At 37.7% G+C, this 18,545-nt stretch overlaps 2 protein-coding genes across 3 annotated transcripts; both read left to right on the top strand.

The window, feature by feature from the left end:
• Positions 1-2,149: 2,149 nt before the first annotated feature.
• LOC311303754 (uncharacterized protein) lies at positions 2,150-10,496 on the top strand. 2 transcript variants are annotated; one of them, XM_084430386.1, is made up of 7 exons: positions 2,150-2,241; positions 3,608-4,392; positions 4,497-4,627; positions 6,923-7,050; positions 7,600-7,745; positions 9,294-9,376; positions 9,474-10,496. In XM_084430386.1, the coding sequence occupies exons 2-7, from the start codon at positions 3,638-3,640 to the stop codon at positions 9,542-9,544; spliced, it is 1,314 nt and encodes a 437-aa protein (XP_084286512.1). In that variant the 5' UTR covers positions 2,150-2,241; positions 3,608-3,637; the 3' UTR covers positions 9,545-10,496. The 2 variants fall into 2 exon arrangements, with proteins under 2 accessions (XP_084286512.1, XP_084286511.1); XM_084430385.1 differs by having other exon boundaries at positions 2,183-2,241; positions 3,603-4,392; positions 9,474-9,826.
• Positions 10,497-11,374: 878 nt separating this feature from the next.
• On the top strand, positions 11,375-13,520 carry gjb1b (gap junction protein beta 1b). Its single transcript, XM_084429491.1, has 2 exons — positions 11,375-11,430; positions 12,650-13,520. The coding sequence occupies exon 2, from the start codon at positions 12,664-12,666 to the stop codon at positions 13,489-13,491; it is 828 nt and encodes a 275-aa protein (XP_084285617.1). The 5' UTR covers positions 11,375-11,430; positions 12,650-12,663; the 3' UTR covers positions 13,492-13,520.
• The last annotated feature ends 5,025 nt before the right edge of the window (positions 13,521-18,545 follow it).

Raw genomic sequence — 18,545 nt, 5'->3', positions numbered from 1 at the left:
ATAAATCTTCTCTGTCTGATTTTGCATGTTATATTCTAATTAAAGCAGAAGAAGAATCTGAGCATATTACTACTCTGTTTGGACTGACTTGTTCAACCCACTGTAGTCCTATTATTATAGTGTTAACTCTGCAGTGTACACAGATAACTCATCGGGCAACTTCAAACTAATTTGCATTTTAAATTCCGGAATATATACACATATTCCAACCTTTTGACTGACAGGTTCCTTAGAAACATCTGTAAATATTTGTAAAATGTTATGAAATTTGTTATTTAATACAGCATTCACCTCGTTTCCTATATATTCTTCTTTGGACTTGTCTTAGTAAGCTCAAGTCAACAAACGGTTCAGGGACTTTCCATGGTGGAGCATCAGTAATTTGTACATTAGGACAGAAGATCTTTTATTGTCCATGCCACAATCCTTTGCCCACATTCTACTCTTCCACTATTTCCTCCATCATTATGCATATTCCCAGCACTCCTCCAATATTTTCAGAGTAAGATGAATTTTCACTGATTGTTGATTCACCCAGTATGTCATTGCCAGTTTTTTCCCTTCTAAGATCTAAGGGTATCTCTCCCATTTTTTCCCCAATTGCATCTGCAGGGGATGTTTTAACTGCTCCACAACATATTCTTAGTGCTCTGGATTGAATAATATAAAAAAATTTCAGTAAAGACTTGGTTGCAGACCCGTATACAATGCACCCATAATCAAAGCAAGAAAGAATCAATGCTTGATACATGCACAGCAATGCACTACGACTAGCTCCCCAATTGTAACTAACTGCACGCATTAAATTTAAGATCTTTTTACACTTTGATTGAATTTTACTAATCTCTTTTTTACATGATAACTTTTCATCAAACCATAAACCAAGGTATTTAGGTATTTTTAATAAGGTATTTTTAATCTTTAAATCTTTCATCTAAACAAGGTATTTTTAATCTGTACATGGATGACTTATCTAAATGCTTGAATGCCTGTAAAACTGGTTGTATGGTTGGGAACATCCTAGTGAATCACATTATGTATGCATGATGATCTTGTGGTTTTTAGCCATATAGTAGTGCTGGTCTCCAACAGCTGTTAACCATATGTTCTGTATTTTATATGCTAGTAAGAGTGTTGTGTTGATTTGCAGAATAAAGGAGGACAAGAGTTTAAATCTTCTCTTTTGTTTTATATTTAAATTTTTTAGTTTGACCAATTTTTCCCCTTTCTTTTCTTGTGCTTATCACTTGACACAGTGCTGTTTAGTTCACCCAGTTCCCGAACTCTCTCAATTCAGATAATTTTACACATAAAAATGTAGTCATTCACTAGCTACTCTATTGTCTGACAAAAAAAAATATAGGAAATGAGAACAGCTTTATTGTACATTCGGCTATATTCTATATTAAAATACAGTATGTGAGCATGAATTTAACGAGAAAACACATTAGGCAGGCAGAACGCAAGTACGACGCGATTACGTCATGAATATGCTAATTGACGTATGACGTCATCTGGCGACATTTAGCGACTTTTAGGGAAGGCGTTAGCTACTTTCCTTTGAAAATAGTTGGCAACACTGTCAGTCACAGTCTGCTACTAAATACGTTATAGCTGTCGACCGCTTTCCTAGAAATCCGCAGCACTTTAGCTTTTTCTTAATTTCCTCAACCTTACCGATTTTTGTCAAATATATCGACTAACGTTAATCCAGAAAGATGATCATCATCCTCCCGAACAACACCAGACGGTGACATCCACAAATAAATTCAAACCAGAAGAAACTTAGCCGAGAAGGTACAAAAAAAAGGTTGATATTGATAAGTTTACTATGTTGTAAGCATTTGTTAGTTTAACTAACTAACGACAGTAACGTAACAACCTGGCCTAACGTTAGTTGTTCTACTTCGTTGTAAAATAGGCCTATCTGTATATTATCAGAGTATTTTAATTTGGCTAAAGGTTTATTTTTAGCAGCTACTTCAATGCATTAGGATAACTTACTCGACCACATTCCATAAAAATAAATCGTTCCTTGTTATTTCGAACTGAAGAAATCGCCACTTGATGACCGATTCATGAGCGACATGATTATTCTTTCGACTTGAACCGGTTCGCGAATCGCACTGATCCACTCGCTGCTGTTCTCGAGTCAACAACTCACTGATTCAATGATCCGATCAATGAGCCAAAGCGAAGCTTCAAGCTTGAACCTGCGTGCAACTGAGGGTGGCGCGAAAAGTAAGTGACTAATGAATTTTAGTATTGTTTACTGTACGTGAAATCATATTTAGGTCATAAATGTACTAGGTCTTTTTCTTTTTCTTTTTTACTAAATCTGCTGTAAAAGGGCAAGTTGTTTAAGCCCATTGAAATGCTTTATGTGGATGCCCTCATTTCATGTCACGTCAGAATGGCGATTTTAGGTAAAATAACGCAAATGAAGGCCCATTCATTTTCTCCGCTGTTGTACCAGCTTCAAATAATATAAAACGTGTTTTGCATAGCGTTCCTCTTTAAATGTTAATCAATTTTGCCCCATATGTTGTATTTTTATACTATTTTCCGCCACATAAGTTACTTGCATAAAAAAAATCACCATTTTTAAAATACGCGTTTGTTGTTTTCGTCCTTGAAATGGTCTGTTATGGCATATTATTTCACCAGTTTGCACATTAAAAAGATACGTAACTTAAATTTAAGGTTGTTTTGATAGTGTATAAGTATTTTTATTAGGCTATGTTCAAAAGTTTGCTTATTAATTTGCTATGTCTGCATTTCTCTGAATAGTGCTGGCTAGAATAAATATCGATCAGTACTTTTTAAATAATTGCTAAATTGCTAAGTACTTTTAATATTTTAATATGGCATCTATACTTTAACTCAAGTAGGCCTATTTGATTTGTGTACTTCGTCCACCACTGAAACTAACTCTAGATAGTCAATCATGTCCAGTGGTCCCAGTTTTTTAACTGCTAATATTGCAATTTTCGCTGTGCAGGACACTTATTTTTAAATATTTTATTGTTATGTTAATGTTTTAGTCTATGCCAGTGTCAGAAATGAATCTTTTACTCAGGGGAAATATTTAGCTCATGGAACTTTTTTTTCTTCTTTTACATGAGGATTTTTTTTATAGGAGCATATTTTTTCTTAAAATATTTGTCAAATAAGGCTCAGACTTGTCTGACCAGCACAAATTCAACATTAAATCAAAGCAAAGGCAATTGAAAATTACTGCTTCACAACATCATCTTTGGTATTAAAAAAAAGAAAACTTGTGATAAAGACATTATCTCATCTGTAACTTGCAAATTAAACAGATCTTGACGTCATATCTCCACAATCAGCTGCACCTGCCTTTAAGAGAGTGAATACTGATACTTTTTTCTCTCTCTCTCTACATCTAAATATCTTTTTTATTCACACTTTGTGAGATTTTTGCCCCTGGTCCATGTTATAAAATGTTTTTAACTAATGATTAAATAATTGTTCAAATGATAGAAGCAGCATTGAACTTGAAAAAGATATTCTGCTTTTATCTGAAATTAGAGTAAAAATACCTGCAACTGTTATGACATATGTTGGATGTTTTGTTCAAGTACAGCCTGAAGGTTTTGCAGTTCAGATCATCAACATGCATCGGAGAATACCTGTGAAAGGCCATCATAATCAGATCTTCAACCCAAATGAGATGTATCCTAATCCAAAACGCACAATTAGGCAAAATACTGCTAGTGACGGAGTTCGCCGTCATAAGTTGTCATCCTCTCAGCTCATTCACTTTCTGAGGAGTCAAAACCCAAAACAAGCGTCTGAACTGGCTTCATCGGCTGATGAAGTCGAATATATGACAGACATAACTGAGGCATCATCAAGACTGATGCAGCAACCAAACATTAATGCAATGGCGTCTATGGATCAGAGAGGCGTGGCATTGGCCAGTGCCGAGAAGGACGTGGAGAATAAAGTTTCTGAATCCATATTTGCTGAGAAAAACATCAGCGTTGATTGTGTGGCCTATCGCTGGGTGATTACCACAAATAGTGAATTGTGGGACACTGGGAATATTTTTTCAGACACAAATCACTCTACGGCAGAGCCATTCCCAAAAGAAATGGTTGGTTTTCGTTTCCAAGATGAATGGAAAGTTGCTAACCTCTCCAGCCGGAGGTCCTGTCCCTCCTCAGAAGAAGAAGAGTCGCGCCCTAAAGGCTCCAACACGCTAACTGGTGAACCTGAAGATGATGACGGTGTACATGTCCAAATCCCAGAGTTTCAGAGTCGCAAATTTGAGGAGATCCCAGTTGTTATCACTCGCGTTATTCACCCAAACAAGTTCTTCATCCAACACAAGGACACAAACCTTTGTGAACTGTCTGAAATCATGCTGTAAGTAGATTAATATGGCATATCTTTATTTATTTTTTTACTAATATCTGTACAGTTCAGGTACTAGTGTCTCTTTTTTTTTCTGTTTTCTTTGATTTAAGCAGTAGGAATAGCAGTAGATCTTTTGCAGAGATGAATAGTGTCCCAGAAATTGGGGCTTATGTCATGGCATGGTTTCCCAAGCAGGAGGTCTGGTGCCGTGGCCAGGTCATCAAAATATGTCAGTTGAGTAGAGGTAAGACAAAGCTGTTTTAAATGTGCAATTTTCCCCAAAATGTATATTTTCATTATCCTGTTCATTAATAATTTCATCTGTGAAATGTATTGTTTTTATCCCTGCTGCCCGTACCCCGTACCATACCTTTTTTCCCCCACTCATGCAAGGTATGAATGGGATGAATTAATGTTAACTTAATCTTCATTTTTAACTTCTAATTTTAGCATTAATTCTGTATTTGAAAAAAATTATCATTGATGAAATGGACTACGTTCACATATGCACCAATAATGTGATTATTTACAATAATCAAGAGTAACTAACTTAAAGGTATAGAGGAGGATCTTTCTGAATTTTAGATAAGACCCGCCCTCTCCACTTTTTGAATAAGTTTGATTGATTCACCAGAATGATTGACAATTAGGAGGACCAATAGTATAGGTGATCCACCCGGAAGTAAAAAATCCTCCATTATACCTTTAAGGTTATGTTTACCGCCATTCTTCACAAATCTCAACGCACAGCACAAATGAACTCGCATATATTCACGGGTAAATATTTACCCCTCCGAAAGTTCCTGCCCGCGAGGTAGTACTTTTCAGCAACTTTCGGGGGTGGGACTTGTGTGCTGAACATGCCGATTGAGTTCATGCTGCATTTTGATTGGTTGACTCCACGCAGCGTTTTATTTCAACCGCCATTTTTAAAAATCTTTTACGGTCGTGCAGTAAGAGTTGTCTGTCTGCAACTATGGAATTTAATAAAAAATACGACAGCTGGACCGACGACGAGCAGTCGCGCGCAGTTCTACGTCACCAGACAAATTTGCATAACCTCCTCTTTACTCTAGACCGCGGTGTAGACGCAGAAAGCTATCGGTCTGGGGCAAAAAAAAAGTTCCAGGGACAAATTGTTCCGGGTCGTTTCGGTGGAAACGCGGTTATAGTGACATCGCCATCTACTGGCCTGGCATGAATAATACAGTGTTTTTATTCGGTTTCACGGATCCTTGTGAATGGGGATCGTTTTTGCAACATTGTCATCTGTTCAATGAAAACATAGTTGCCGTGTAAATGTTCCCTTAAGGCCTGGGAATACTTCATTCTCCTTTGGCCGTGAGAAGGACAAGTGCGCATGTGCATACGATCTAGTGATTTTTGTTTTCAAGTGCTGAAGCTCAAGAATATTACTATATAAAATAAACTTAATAATAATAATAAGTCACTTGCACATGCGCTGTTGTACGCGCAATTCATTACAGCAAAATGACATCATACTGACGGTGTGCAGACGTGTACTGCTGAAGTATACTTTGGTCCTATACTTTTTAATCCACTTGTCAAACGCAAAACATATTTCTATGGACATCTTGGGTTTATTTTGGTGATGCACCTAAAATGACTTTTTCAATGTTTTCGGCCATTAATGCCCTGGTGAGTAAAACCTATTCAAATGCATTTATTTATTTATTTCCTATTAAGTATTCTACAATCCATTAACATTTACTGACACATCGCTTGAGACTTACTGATATAAATATTATAATTAAACTTTATTTGGAGTACTTATTTGCACAAAGCACATTTCTTAATATTAAGCCTAAAATGTGTTTTAATGTCACTGTTAGTAAGGATAGTATGATCTCTGTAATCCTGTTTGTGTCTCAGTAAGCCTCACACATGTTTCTCTTCTTGATCTGGCCTGTGAAGTTAATATCAGTCTTCAAATGCAAGATATTTAAAGTGTATCTAAAGTATACTTGCAATAGTTCCACTTTAGCACAGTCAAATATACTCAAGTGTATCTTTAGTTGGACCTCAGCACTATTTCTGGATAACTAAAGTGCATTAAGCACAAAATGAGTTGTTCCAATATAAATGTATTTGTAGTATACTTGGTAAATACATTTGAAATACATTTATTTTATATTTATATTATATTCACTAGGGTAATACTGCATGATAATCATGTCGCGCAACGTTGTCAACATGAACTTAGTTTTTTAATGCCGCCTTTACCGCTATGTTTACAAATCATGGCCGCATCATCCACGTTCATCACAAGCACGTGCGCACTTCAGTCAGAGTGGAATAGATGCCAATAAAGTGTTAACTTGGTTAAAATCGGTATATGCCACATTTTACAATGTTTATGGTTACTACGATTATGAGTTTTGTTGCACCAATTTGGATGAAGTATTGTTTACATTAGGTAAAGTAAAAAGTTTAATCACAATATTGGCTAAATCTCATAATCACATTATGAGTGTGCTGGTAAACGTGGTCATTGATGATGATGATGATTTCTACACAGACATTAAGGTGGAGGTCAGGAGGATTGACTACGGAGATGACGTTTGCGTGTCTCTTCGGGACATCAAGGAAATGAGTGGAGAAGTGGCATCCAGACCCGTGCAAGCGCTGCAGGTCTCGCTGGCAAATGTGGGTGACGCTATTTTGGGTGTGACGATACACGAGCTCACGAGATGATCCATGATATTGGGTTCACTATTTTTAAGGAATCTTCAATGACAAATTATATGACTGGAAAAATGTCTTTTATTCGACTGAAAGTCACAAAATGCAAAACAAAACAGGTGCATTTTGAAATTAACTAAGAGAACAATAGCCTTTAAAATGACTTACAATGCATCTATACTTACAATGAGTCTATAACTGATGCAAATAATGTATTACAAGCAAGTAATTTAGATTTTTTTGAACAACTGTTAAAATACATAATGTAATATCTATCGAACTTACGATTTCAGTCGTATCCGACTGATTCTATGTCCGTTTCTTGACGTACGTGAGAGACTGTCCATGAGTTTTCTTGGCAATGTTTTTTGCCTGCAAAAGCAAGCACAAGGTTTTGCCACAAGTTCAACTCCGTCATGTTTTAATATGGCGAGATCTCGTCATACCACTAACACTAATATTGTTGTTTCAGATTGTTTAATGCATTAAGCTGTTTTAACTTGTATGGTGTAGGTGAGGCCAGTATTTGGAGAAACCTGGTCTTTTGAAGCGATCAGCTGGTTCAAAAGCAAAGTTCAGAACAAGACTCTTTATGCCAGGATTTACCCGGAAGGAGAAGTTGAGCTCTTCATGGAAAAGGGAAAGATCGGTGCCATGAGGTAAGGACAACCCTATTCTCGTTACAGTGGCATTACAGTGGACCCTTGCTAATCCCATAAAAAAAAAAAAAATGTTACTGATTATTCCTACCTGAGCAAACTACTGTTATCAGACAGGTTTTTTTTTTCTTGTCTGATTTAAATCTAAAGTCGTGTCTGTATGTGTTTGGTTGTATTGTTTTAAATCGCAAATCCGTACAAGATAAACTTGTACTTTAAATAAATCTTGAGGTGCCTGCTGTGTATTATGTACCAGCCCTCATTTTGAAATAGACAAATGCTACTGGGTCGATTATTATTTATAACATCAATGAATGTACTTATTGTCAGCTCATAGCAGAGGCGATCGTAACTTAAAGGGACTATGTGTAGCTTTTTAGGTATTTTATTATCTAAAATCAATATTTTTATTCATAAATATGCCCTCAATGGTGTACAAATACCTATGCCAATGATCAGACTTATCCTCGTAAACGAAGAATTTATTATCTTTAAATACATGGGACGGGTAGGTCCACGGAGGCTTCCATGTAGTTCCGCCATCTTGAAAAACTATAATAGCAGAGAGGGACAAAAAGTACTAGGCCAACGCGTTTCCACAACGTGTTTTCGTTCAGAACCAGCGTCACGTGACTGAAGCCAGCAGAAGCGGAGGAGCAGAGCAGTTGAGAGGCGCTTGTCACTGCCGCGGCAAGTTTAAAAGGATGCACTGCACGGTTATTTATACACCGTTCATTCATACATATGCTGAGTCACAGGATGAGTCCTCGTCGTCGAAAAAGTCCAAAATAGACCGTAAAAGGAAACGTGACCGGAGATTACAAAAAACAAGGGTTAATGTCGGGATAGCTAATGCAGGAGAAAGCTTTCAAAAGAGATGCTGAAGTTGCCTGCTTTCTTCTCGACAGGTAAGTCAATGTTACGGTCTTAATTACAAGCTTATTTTTCATTGCATTGTTGTGAACTTTATTGTATAGACAGTAGAACATTTATAGTTATATCTATTTATCTATTCTATTCATAGTAAGTTAAACAGGCTCTTTGATGAATAGCAGCTATTGAGTAAAGTAACGTTAGAGAAGGCTCTGATGATGATGATATCTAACAATGCACGTACTTCAAAAAATATAACGAGTAAAGAAGGCATTACTACTAATTACCATAGTTAATGTTTTTCACAGTCAGTAATTCATACTGTAACATTCTTTTTTTCGTTGTTTCAAGTTTCAGTTTGTTTTAAATAACAAACCTGTTCACCCGAAGAAAAACTCGAAGTGCTATTATAAGACATCCTGTCATAGCTTTTTGGTACATAACGGCTACCGTAGATGCAACGCGCATTTGAAAAAGTGAGGCGCTGGAGAGCATTATTCGTTTGAATGCAAAATACAATTTCACCACTAGATGGGAGAAATTCCTACACATAGTCCCTTTAAGCATGTTGTAATGGCGACGATCACTTTTAACACCTGGCTTCTAATCCCCAGTCTCAGCAGTTTTTAATTGACTAATTCCTAATGTTTGTCCTGTTGTGTTTGACTCCTTTAGGAGAGGTGATTCCCTTTCTGAGAGACTCGGACAAACTAGATTTGCCATTCTCAGATGTAACGAGCACAAGGGGTTAAAGAGAAGTGAGTGGCACCTTTAAAGTGTCATGATATAACTGGAAGATAACATGATGGACATGAATTCTTTATTGTAACATTTACAACTGATGTTATTTCCCAGGTGTCGCCCAAGAACGAGCCCGAAAACGGTCCTCCGAGTGGGAGAAGTATCTGATCTCCTGTTACCGCTAAAACGGGAAATAATGTTGTCTGTTCCGTCATCGCCAAAGTTTGTGCTTTTGTCGTTGATCCGTTCTCCTCAACCTTGCACACACTTTACATTTATGTACCTTTTACTATGCAAATGTAGTTGCATGTGTTTTTACTTTCACTTAGTTTGTGTACAGTGCACATTTGTTACAAGATAGGTTGTATTACAGAAGAAAGTTGATGTTCATTGCTGTAGAATGTGTTCTTTTTGGTTTAGATGTTTCATAATTATGTTAATTCATAATTAAAAAAAAGTTCTAAGATAGAAGAATGTCTGTTTCAAAGAAGTTTAGTTTTTTTTTTTTTTTTGAAATATATTACTGAAACATTATGCTTAATTGAATACGCAGATATACATCGCCCCCAGAATCATGAGACGCTTGCAAAATTATTGTCTGGATGTTAGCCTGATTTTATAGCATGTTTTCATGCCTCAAATAACTTTAATTTGAAGAAGACAAATCAGTAATTACAACATGCAATGGTTTCATGATCAGACGAGAATAATAACAAAAAAAAGTCCTTTTCTTTTGGGGAATTTTGGACTGTCCTGTGCAGAGCGTGGATGCTAATATGAATGTGCACACAAGATGATGACAGTTTGAAGGGAAATATTCACAGTTACAGATTGACGCCAGAGTCAGACCTTTTCTTTCCCTCATATCTAGCAGATCCCCTGCATGTGTAGTTGAGAAATGATGCTTAAGATTGTGTTGCTTGAAGAACCATGAAAAACGAACTCAATGGCCAAAGTTTGAAACACCTGGTTTAAAATTGTATGTCCGCCTTGTTAAACTGCAGCATATTTAGGAGGAGCCTGTTGAACTGTTTTTGCACTGATGTCTTTGGTTAAAAAAAAAAAAAAAAAAATTATGTTCTAAAAGTTACATTTGGAAAAGCAATCAATAAAAATCAGTTTTTCTTTTCATGCCTGAAATGTTGTTCTGCTTTGTCTAGCTGATCCGATGAATGAACTTTGACACCCTTTCCAAACATGATGGCAGTTGTACAATGAATGTCATGAGTCGCTCTCAAAAGCTCTCATGTCACGACAACCAGACAGAACCATCACTATCTCGTGGCAATTTGTAACCATTTCACATTTTTGCTAATTAGTGGCTAATTCATATGAATCTACATTTTTGTCTGCTTATGCCCAAGTGGTGTGATTGTTCAGGGTGGACCTTTATGCTTGTTTTTTTTTTTTTTTTTTTTTATGTTTTCATACAATTCACATTGTATGATTTCTTCTGAAATTGTCAAATCGTAGTAATATTTTCAGCTCGGGATGACAGAACTCAAATGCCAGGGTTAAAGCTATTCAACAAAATGCAGAAATGTGCAAATATTTATTTTACTGGTGTCCCATCTTCAGATCTTGTGTAATTGTTTTTTTCTCTCTTTTAAAATGCTGTCTGAAATCTGTCATTTACATAATATGAATGATTTCGCCACAGATTGAACCGAGAAACATACACAAAAGCCTGACAGTGTTATTTCTCAAGTCGACCTTCTTTGATAAATTGTGCTGTGTTTGATAAAGTGAGAGCGGGTCAGAAACGCCCCCCATTTCCTCTCCCTGCCAGGCACAATGAATAATGTTGCTGCTCATTGTGTCCACACAGATTCTTTCTTCTGCCCCGGGTGGGTAGAAATCAAGGCATTTGATCTGAATTCTGAAGAGTCTTGTTAGCCTCCATAAAGAGCAGCATTGTGTATAAAATGGGTTATATAAGTGCATACGACAGCCGTGGTGCAGGGTTGTGGCTAGTAGCGCGTAAATTCATTGCGTTTGCAAAGGGCATGGTGATCATTAGAGAGGCCAATAGCCGTTTCCTGGAAATGTCTCTTGATTATCTCAGCTGAAGGTAAACCACTCTATAAATCAATTTTATACCATTATCAAATATGTTGATTTGACTGCTCAGGACTTATTTTTGGACCACATCATGAAATTTAAATCCTTTTTGCAAGAGGGAATTTAGATTCTTCATGTAGTTTAACTTCGTGAGTTGCTTTGACCACTGCAAACATCCTGTATTTGGAGGTTATGGTGTGGGCCGACTGTAAGCTTGCTATTGGCCGGGTTGTCTTGTGTCAGGTGACGACATGCGGTAGACCATCGCCTAAGCTCTTAACCCTCTCCAAAGTGACCAGAACACTTTTGTATTTTTGTCAACCAAGTATCCAAATGCCAAGAATACAGTCTGTTGTTCTTCATGTTTGGACCTGGTACAGCATAAGCTGCTTTCTCACGGGCTGAACCTGGTAAATTATTGCTCCGATTCAGAATTTTGTGCCATGTTTGGTTGAGCAATTATGTTGCATTGGTTGTTAGGATTGCATTAATCTTTAATGTTGTGGAATTGGCCATGTATAAGTGATTAGTCATGTTGTGTATGACATATCTGAATGTGTTATACCAGTCAAAAGTTGGAATAATCCTTTACTATGACTATTTTTTACACTCTTAAAATTAAAGGTTCCAAAATGAGTTATTTTGTTGCAGCGATGTCATAGTAGAACCATTTTGGTTCCCCAAAGAACCTTTCAGGGATCAGATCCTAAGTTTTTTTTTTTTTTTTCTTAGTGTGAAGAACATTTGGTAATGTTAACTAATGAATTGTAAAATGTATTAACTAACATGAACTAACCACGAGCAATGCATTCATTACTGTGTTTGTTAATCTTTGTTAATGTTAGTTAATAAAAATAAAGATGTTCATTGTTTGTTCATGTTAGTTCACAGAGCATGTTAACAAGATTTTAATAATGTTTTAGTAAAAGTGGGAAAAGCATGTTAACTAATGAACCTTATTGTTAAGTGTTACCGAACCTTTTTTTTTTTACTATAAAGAACCTTTTGTCCAATGGAAAGGACAAAGGACTTTATTTTTAAGAGTGTAAAAGCATTGAAACACCACAAATGGAGAAATGGGAATTATGTACTGATTAAAAACATTATATATATTTGAGCCTCCAACATCCTGGCTAGTGTAGTGTAAGACTCGATTCAGAGTTGGGGAGTGTTTTGACCTCGATGACACCATGTAAAAGTCATTGTGCTTTGGATTCTCTTCTCTTTAGTCTTCAATCCAACCATGAATTGGGCTTCGTTTTATGCCGTGATCAGCGGTGTGAACAGGCATTCGACGGGCATCGGACGCATCTGGCTGTCGGTCATCTTCATCTTCCGGATCATGGTGCTGGTCGTGGCGGCTGAGAGCGTGTGGGGAGACGAGAAGTCTGGGTTCACCTGCAACACTCAGCAGCCCGGCTGCAACAGCGTGTGCTACGACCAGTTCTTCCCCATCTCTCACATCCGCCTCTGGGCTCTACAACTCATCCTGGTCTCCACTCCAGCCCTGCTGGTCGCCATGCACGTCGCTCACCGCCGGCACATCGAGAAAAAGATCCTCAAGATGTCCGGCCGGGGAAGTGAAAAGGACTTCGAGAACATAAAGAGACAGAAGTTCGAGATCGCCGGTGCTCTGTGGTGGACTTACATGATAAGCATCATTTTCCGCATCATTTTCGAGGTGGTTTTCTTGTACATTTTTTACTACATCTATCCAGACGTCAAGATGTTTCGTCTTGTGAAGTGTGACTCCTACCCCTGTCCCAATACAGTGGACTGTTTCGTGTCCCGTCCCACAGAGAAGACCATTTTCACTGTCTTCATGCTGGCGGTGTCTGGAATTTGCGTCTTGCTGAACATCGCAGAGGTTATGTATTTAATAGGTCGGGGGTGTATGAAATATTTTCAAGGAGCTGTAAGTCAGCCTAAAGGACCGTGGCTCACTCAAAAACTGCCAACCTACAAGCAGAATGAAATAAATCAGCTGATATCAGAGCACTCGTTCAAGCCTAAATTCAACGTTGGGCGTAAACCTCCCACAGATAAGAGCGAACGCTGCTCTGCTTTCTAGACTTGTCCGCCTCAGAGGTTTCATCCAACTATCAGTTATTAATGGAACGTGGATGTCTAAAATCATATTAATATATTGTCATTGATTTGCTCTTTTAGTGCGAGGCTTCTCAACTGGTCCACTTTCCTGCAGAGTTTAGCTCCAACCCTAATCAAACTCACCTGGAGAAGCCAATCAATGTCTTCAGGATTTACTAGAGAGCTCCTGGCTGGTGAGTTTGAGGCCCTTGTCCACACGAACACGGGTATTTTCAAAACCGCAGCTTTTTCCATGCGGTTTGGCCTTTCGTCCACACGCAAACGCAGTTTCCGCAGTATTTTTGGAAAACTCCTGCCAGGGTAAAGATTTGTTCAAACTCCGGTTGCAGTGTTGTCGTGTAGACGGTGAAACCGGAGATTTTGGCTTGACGTCGGAACCGAAACCGCTAATAACCTTTTCTCCAGGCTTCTGATTAGCCAACATGGCTTTACGGTTAGGGTTATATCGCCACCTGTTGGTTTGGCATGCTCTTGACAGCGCTTCATAGCGTATTTTTGCGTTTTCATGTGGACGCGAATCTTTTTTAAAACGAAGGAGGAAACCCTCAGTTTATAAAAAATGTCCGTGTACGTGTGGACTAGGCCTGATCAGGGTCAAGCTGAACCCCTGGTTTAGTGGCCCCTCTACATCATGGGGAGATATATGCTGGAGAACTGTGAAAAAAGTGTGTACGTCTGCTCAGACCCTGACGTGGCGATACACACTTTTCCACATCAAAGGAGAGGCTGATCAATGCAAAGCCATGGTGGAGCGTGAAGTCCAGCTCCCCCTTTCTGGGTGTAATTTGGGCGTAATGGGTGAAGCTAGAAGGTCCAACCACACCCTAACCCTACCATTACTGTATCTCTCCACCCATTAGATCCACAGAGGTGGAGCTGGACGTCATGAGCACCACTTGCGTCAAAGACCGTTTTTATAAATCTGTGCATATGCACGTTTCATAAATGAAGCCCCAGATTGTACGCAAACACTGGAGAGCGTCTTTTGCTTCTGTACTAAAGTTTGGTGACCTGCATATTCATGTACAAAGATATTTGACCAAAAGAGTGTCTATCACAAATGGACTCTTTGGCTGAATCTGAAATCGCCCCCTATAGCCAATTATAGTGGTGTCCGAAACAATAGTGGACGTTATTGAGTGCGCTCATTCAATCCCACAATGCACCGCAATAACGAGTGTAGGCTACAACTGATGTACGCTCAACGGCTGTCCGAATTCGCTCACTCGTTTTCATTCACTCCTTCAAGTGAACCGTATTAGTGGACTAACGGAGGGAATAGTGAATGAGGGTTTAGGGGGCGATTTCGGATTCAGCCGTCGTCTCATAAAAAAAGGCTCACTGTGTTGCATGAAAGTGGAGTAGATGGTATGTGTTAACATTTTAATTTTATTGTATGTTATTTAAAATGTATTATTTATTGACAACAGTAGCCCTCAACTCTACAGAGGACAAGCAGCTGAGAAAAAGATGTGTGTATGGATGAAAACAGAAGCCCTAGAGCAGCGGTCGGCATAATTGAGCGGAGGGATAATCACGTGCACCTCCGGTCGCGTCAGTGGATTGTCGGATCTGCGCACTTGCACAGGTTAAGAACTCATACTTTAAAGGCCCACTTTAGTTTAACTTCGTTTGATGCGTTGACGTAATTTCCACTGAAACAGGAAGCTAAGGCGGGACATTTAATAGCTCCTCCCCCTTTTCAAACAGCCAATAGCGTTTAGTTTACCTCACAGACTGCAAGTCGTACTTGACAGCACCATGGAAGCGAATCCGAGCGCGTCGGATTCAAAAGTAGAAGAATAAATTCTAGCCATTTCATTCTTAACCAACGTACAGTTGGAAAACTGAATAAAACTCGAGCGTTTGAGCAACCGAACACACATCTCCAACCCGTATCGCTCTGTGACGTGTCAACGGTCGCTTTGGCCAGGTGGTATTTATAGCATAGCTTTAGGAGCTTTAGATTCTAGAGAGCATTTGATTGGACAGAAGATGTGATGAGAAGCTGAAGTCCGCGGTGACGTCATAAAAATCCGTGATCCATTTTAGCACAAGTGAGAGACTTAAGTTTTGAATGCTTATATCTCCTAAATGCGAATGTTGTCATTGTTTTGGAACACACCGGCTTATTCATAACCTTAAGGCTAACATATTCATACTAAAAGCTAAAAAACTTGATTTCAGGGGGCCTTTATTAGTATTTACCTAACTTAGTAAAACAAGCTATGTGATTATGAGGAATGATCACCTCAAAATTGAAAGCCATTGCAACTTCGATGAACTTTATTTAATAGAAATACATCATCTTTTTAGCCATAGTCATGTGCCAGTGATTATCCCTCCGCATGTGCCATAAGCTGCCAACCCCTGCCCAAGAGTGACATCATTGGTTGATACTGTATAACTGATATTTTGACTGTCTAATATGGTGACGTATACTGTGTAGTATGAACGCCCCTTAAGAATGCAACATTTCTGATTGTTTATCTTTGTATGTTTGACGTACACATGTGCAATGATTTCTGGCTTAAAGGTTAATCAAAATGCCACATTTTTAGTAAAGTTTCTTTGTTATTTTCCTGACATGTAAATGATTTGTGAAAATGTAGAATTTTTGTTTGAGTTTTTTCCATTGGTAGTTTTATTTTAGATAGACTTGAGGCTGCATTTATTTGATTCTAAATGTTTCTTGAGCCCCTTTCACACAGAGATTCCGGAAAATACACGGATAAAGTGACCCGGGATTTGATTTTGGGTTAGATTTTGGTTCATTCACACTGCCAGTGATTATCCGGAATCCACTGCGAGAAGAGTGCGTTCACACCATAGACTGTAAAAAATGGTTCACACACAACCCGTAAAAATCCCGTAAAGACACGTGACATCGATGTGACTTGTAATGTCTCAGCAGCGTCTTAAGTTTGCTTATGAGCTGCGATTTCTCTGTGTTTATCGTGCAATTTATACTCGAAAATGAGTTTTTACGTGCATATGATAAGCAGTTTTCGCGTGCATTTGATACGCACTTTATTGCGTGTAATACACACGCACCCCACACGACTAATCCTACCCATGCGTATCATATGCACGTAAAAACTCATTTTGGCGTATAAATTGCACGATAAACACAATGCGTGCTACAGAGACGCATTTAGTGTGACCGGGTTGATTTTTTTTTTCTCTGATTCGATCATAAACTTGCTTATTACGTACCGTTTCAGTAGCTGGCGAACGATCCCGGCTTCAGCGTGACAGCGTCATCACTACGACACGGCATTATTACGGCTTTTGTTCACACAGCGCGCGTTCCTGGACTGAACACGGCAATGTTACAGGTCCCCAACCCGTCATCGATCCTGGCATCAATCCCGGGTCGTGTTTGCGTTCACACAGAAGGCACTCTGGCAATTTGCCGGCAATTTCCCGGGTTCAAAGCTCTGTGTGAAAGGGGCTAATGTAGTTACACTAGCAATCACAGTCTGTCTAACACACCTTTCACGAGTCATACAATCAAATATAATTGACTGGCTGTCCTCCACTAATATGTTTGGGAATATTTTCTTTGTTGAAATCCTTGATACAGCTTTTTGCTTGTTATATCAACTTTGTCATTAAAAGAAATGCATTATATTGTACATACAATACAATTTTGGATCATTTTAACTTCTTAATATGTCCATGAATTTCAAAAAAGAAATTCTCATTCCAGTAAAAGGAGTTGGCTAGTTATTTAAAAAAAAAAAAAAAAAAAAAAAATATATATATATATATATATATATATATATACAGTGCAATGCATAAGTGAATACACCCATGCTAAAGTTGACTAAAAAGAGGAATAAAAAATCATATTTTGGAAATTGAACTTAATGCCTTAATTAAAAAAAATAGGAAAAATCCAACCTTTAAGGACACCAATTTTCTTTGTGAATGAATAATGTATCGTAAATAAATAAATGTTCTTCCTTAAAATACATGGTGCATAAGTGAGTACACGTGTGAGTACACGTGTCGTGAGTACACTATGTTAAATTCCCATAGAGGCAGGCAGATTTTTATTTTTATTTTTAAGTTTTTTTTTTTTATTTATTTTTTAGGATACTATGCATCCTGATAAAGTTCCCTTGGCCTTTGGAATTAAAATAGCCCCACATCATCACATAGCCTTCACCATACCTAAAGATTGGCATGGGGTACTTTCCATAAGATCATCTCTCAATGCAAATCAAACTAGCTTTTAGGCTAACTGAAATAAAACCATGCCAATCTCTAGGTATGGTGAAGGCTATGTGATGATGTGGGGCTATTTTAATTCCAAAGGCCAAGGGAACTTTATCAGGATGCATAGTATCCTAAAAAAAAAAAAAACTTAAAAATAAAAATCTGCCTGCCTCTATGGGAATTTAACATAGGGGTGTACTCACTTATGCACCATGTATTTTAAGGAAGAACATTTATTTATTTACGATATTCATTCACAAAGAAAATTGGTGTCCTTAAAGGTTGGATTTTTCCTAATTTTTTAAATTAAGGCATTAAGTTCAATTTCCAAAATATGATTTTTTATTCCTCTTTTTAGTCAACTTTAGCATGGGTGTATTCACTTATGCATTGCACTGTATATATATACAGTAGCCTACAGGCCAAAAGTCTGGAAACATTACTATTTTTAATGTTTTTGAAAGAAGTTTCTTCTGCTCATCAAACCTGCATTTATTTGATCAAAAATACAGAAAAAAAAATGTCATATTGTGATATATTATTACAATTAAAAATAATTGGTTTTCAATTTATTATACTTTAAATTATCATTTATTTCTGTGATGCAAGGCTGAATTTTCAGGATCATTACTCCAGTCTATCACATGATCCTTTAGAAATCATTCTAATATGATGATTTATTATGAGTGTTGGAAACAGTTCTGCTGCCTAATATATTTGATGAATAAAAGGTTAAAAAGAACTGCATTTATAAAAAAAAAATAAAAAAAATTCTAATAATATAAATCTTCT

The sequence above is a fragment of the Rutilus rutilus genome (assembly GCF_951802725.1).
Source record: "Rutilus rutilus genome assembly, chromosome: 14".
NCBI lineage: Eukaryota > Metazoa > Chordata > Actinopteri > Cypriniformes > Leuciscidae > Rutilus > Rutilus rutilus.
The sequence above is the reverse complement of the archived record's forward strand: the minus strand, read 5'-3'. Positions and strand labels throughout refer to the sequence as shown.

Excerpts from the sequence above, each read along its gene's own strand:
- LOC311303754 (XM_084430385.1), top strand. The coding sequence starts at position 2,184 with ATGAGCCAAAGCGAAGCTTCAAGCTTGAACCTGCGTGCAACTGAGGGT. Across the intron at positions 4,628-6,922 it reads AATATGTCAGTTGAGTAGAG|ACATTAAGGTGGAGGTCAGG; the intron begins GTAAGACAAAGC and ends ATTTCTACACAG. Across the intron at positions 7,051-7,599 it reads TGCAGGTCTCGCTGGCAAAT|GTGAGGCCAGTATTTGGAGA; the intron begins GTGGGTGACGCT and ends TGTATGGTGTAG.
- gjb1b (XM_084429491.1), top strand. The coding sequence starts at position 12,664 with ATGAATTGGGCTTCGTTTTATGCCGTGATCAGCGGTGTGAACAGGCAT.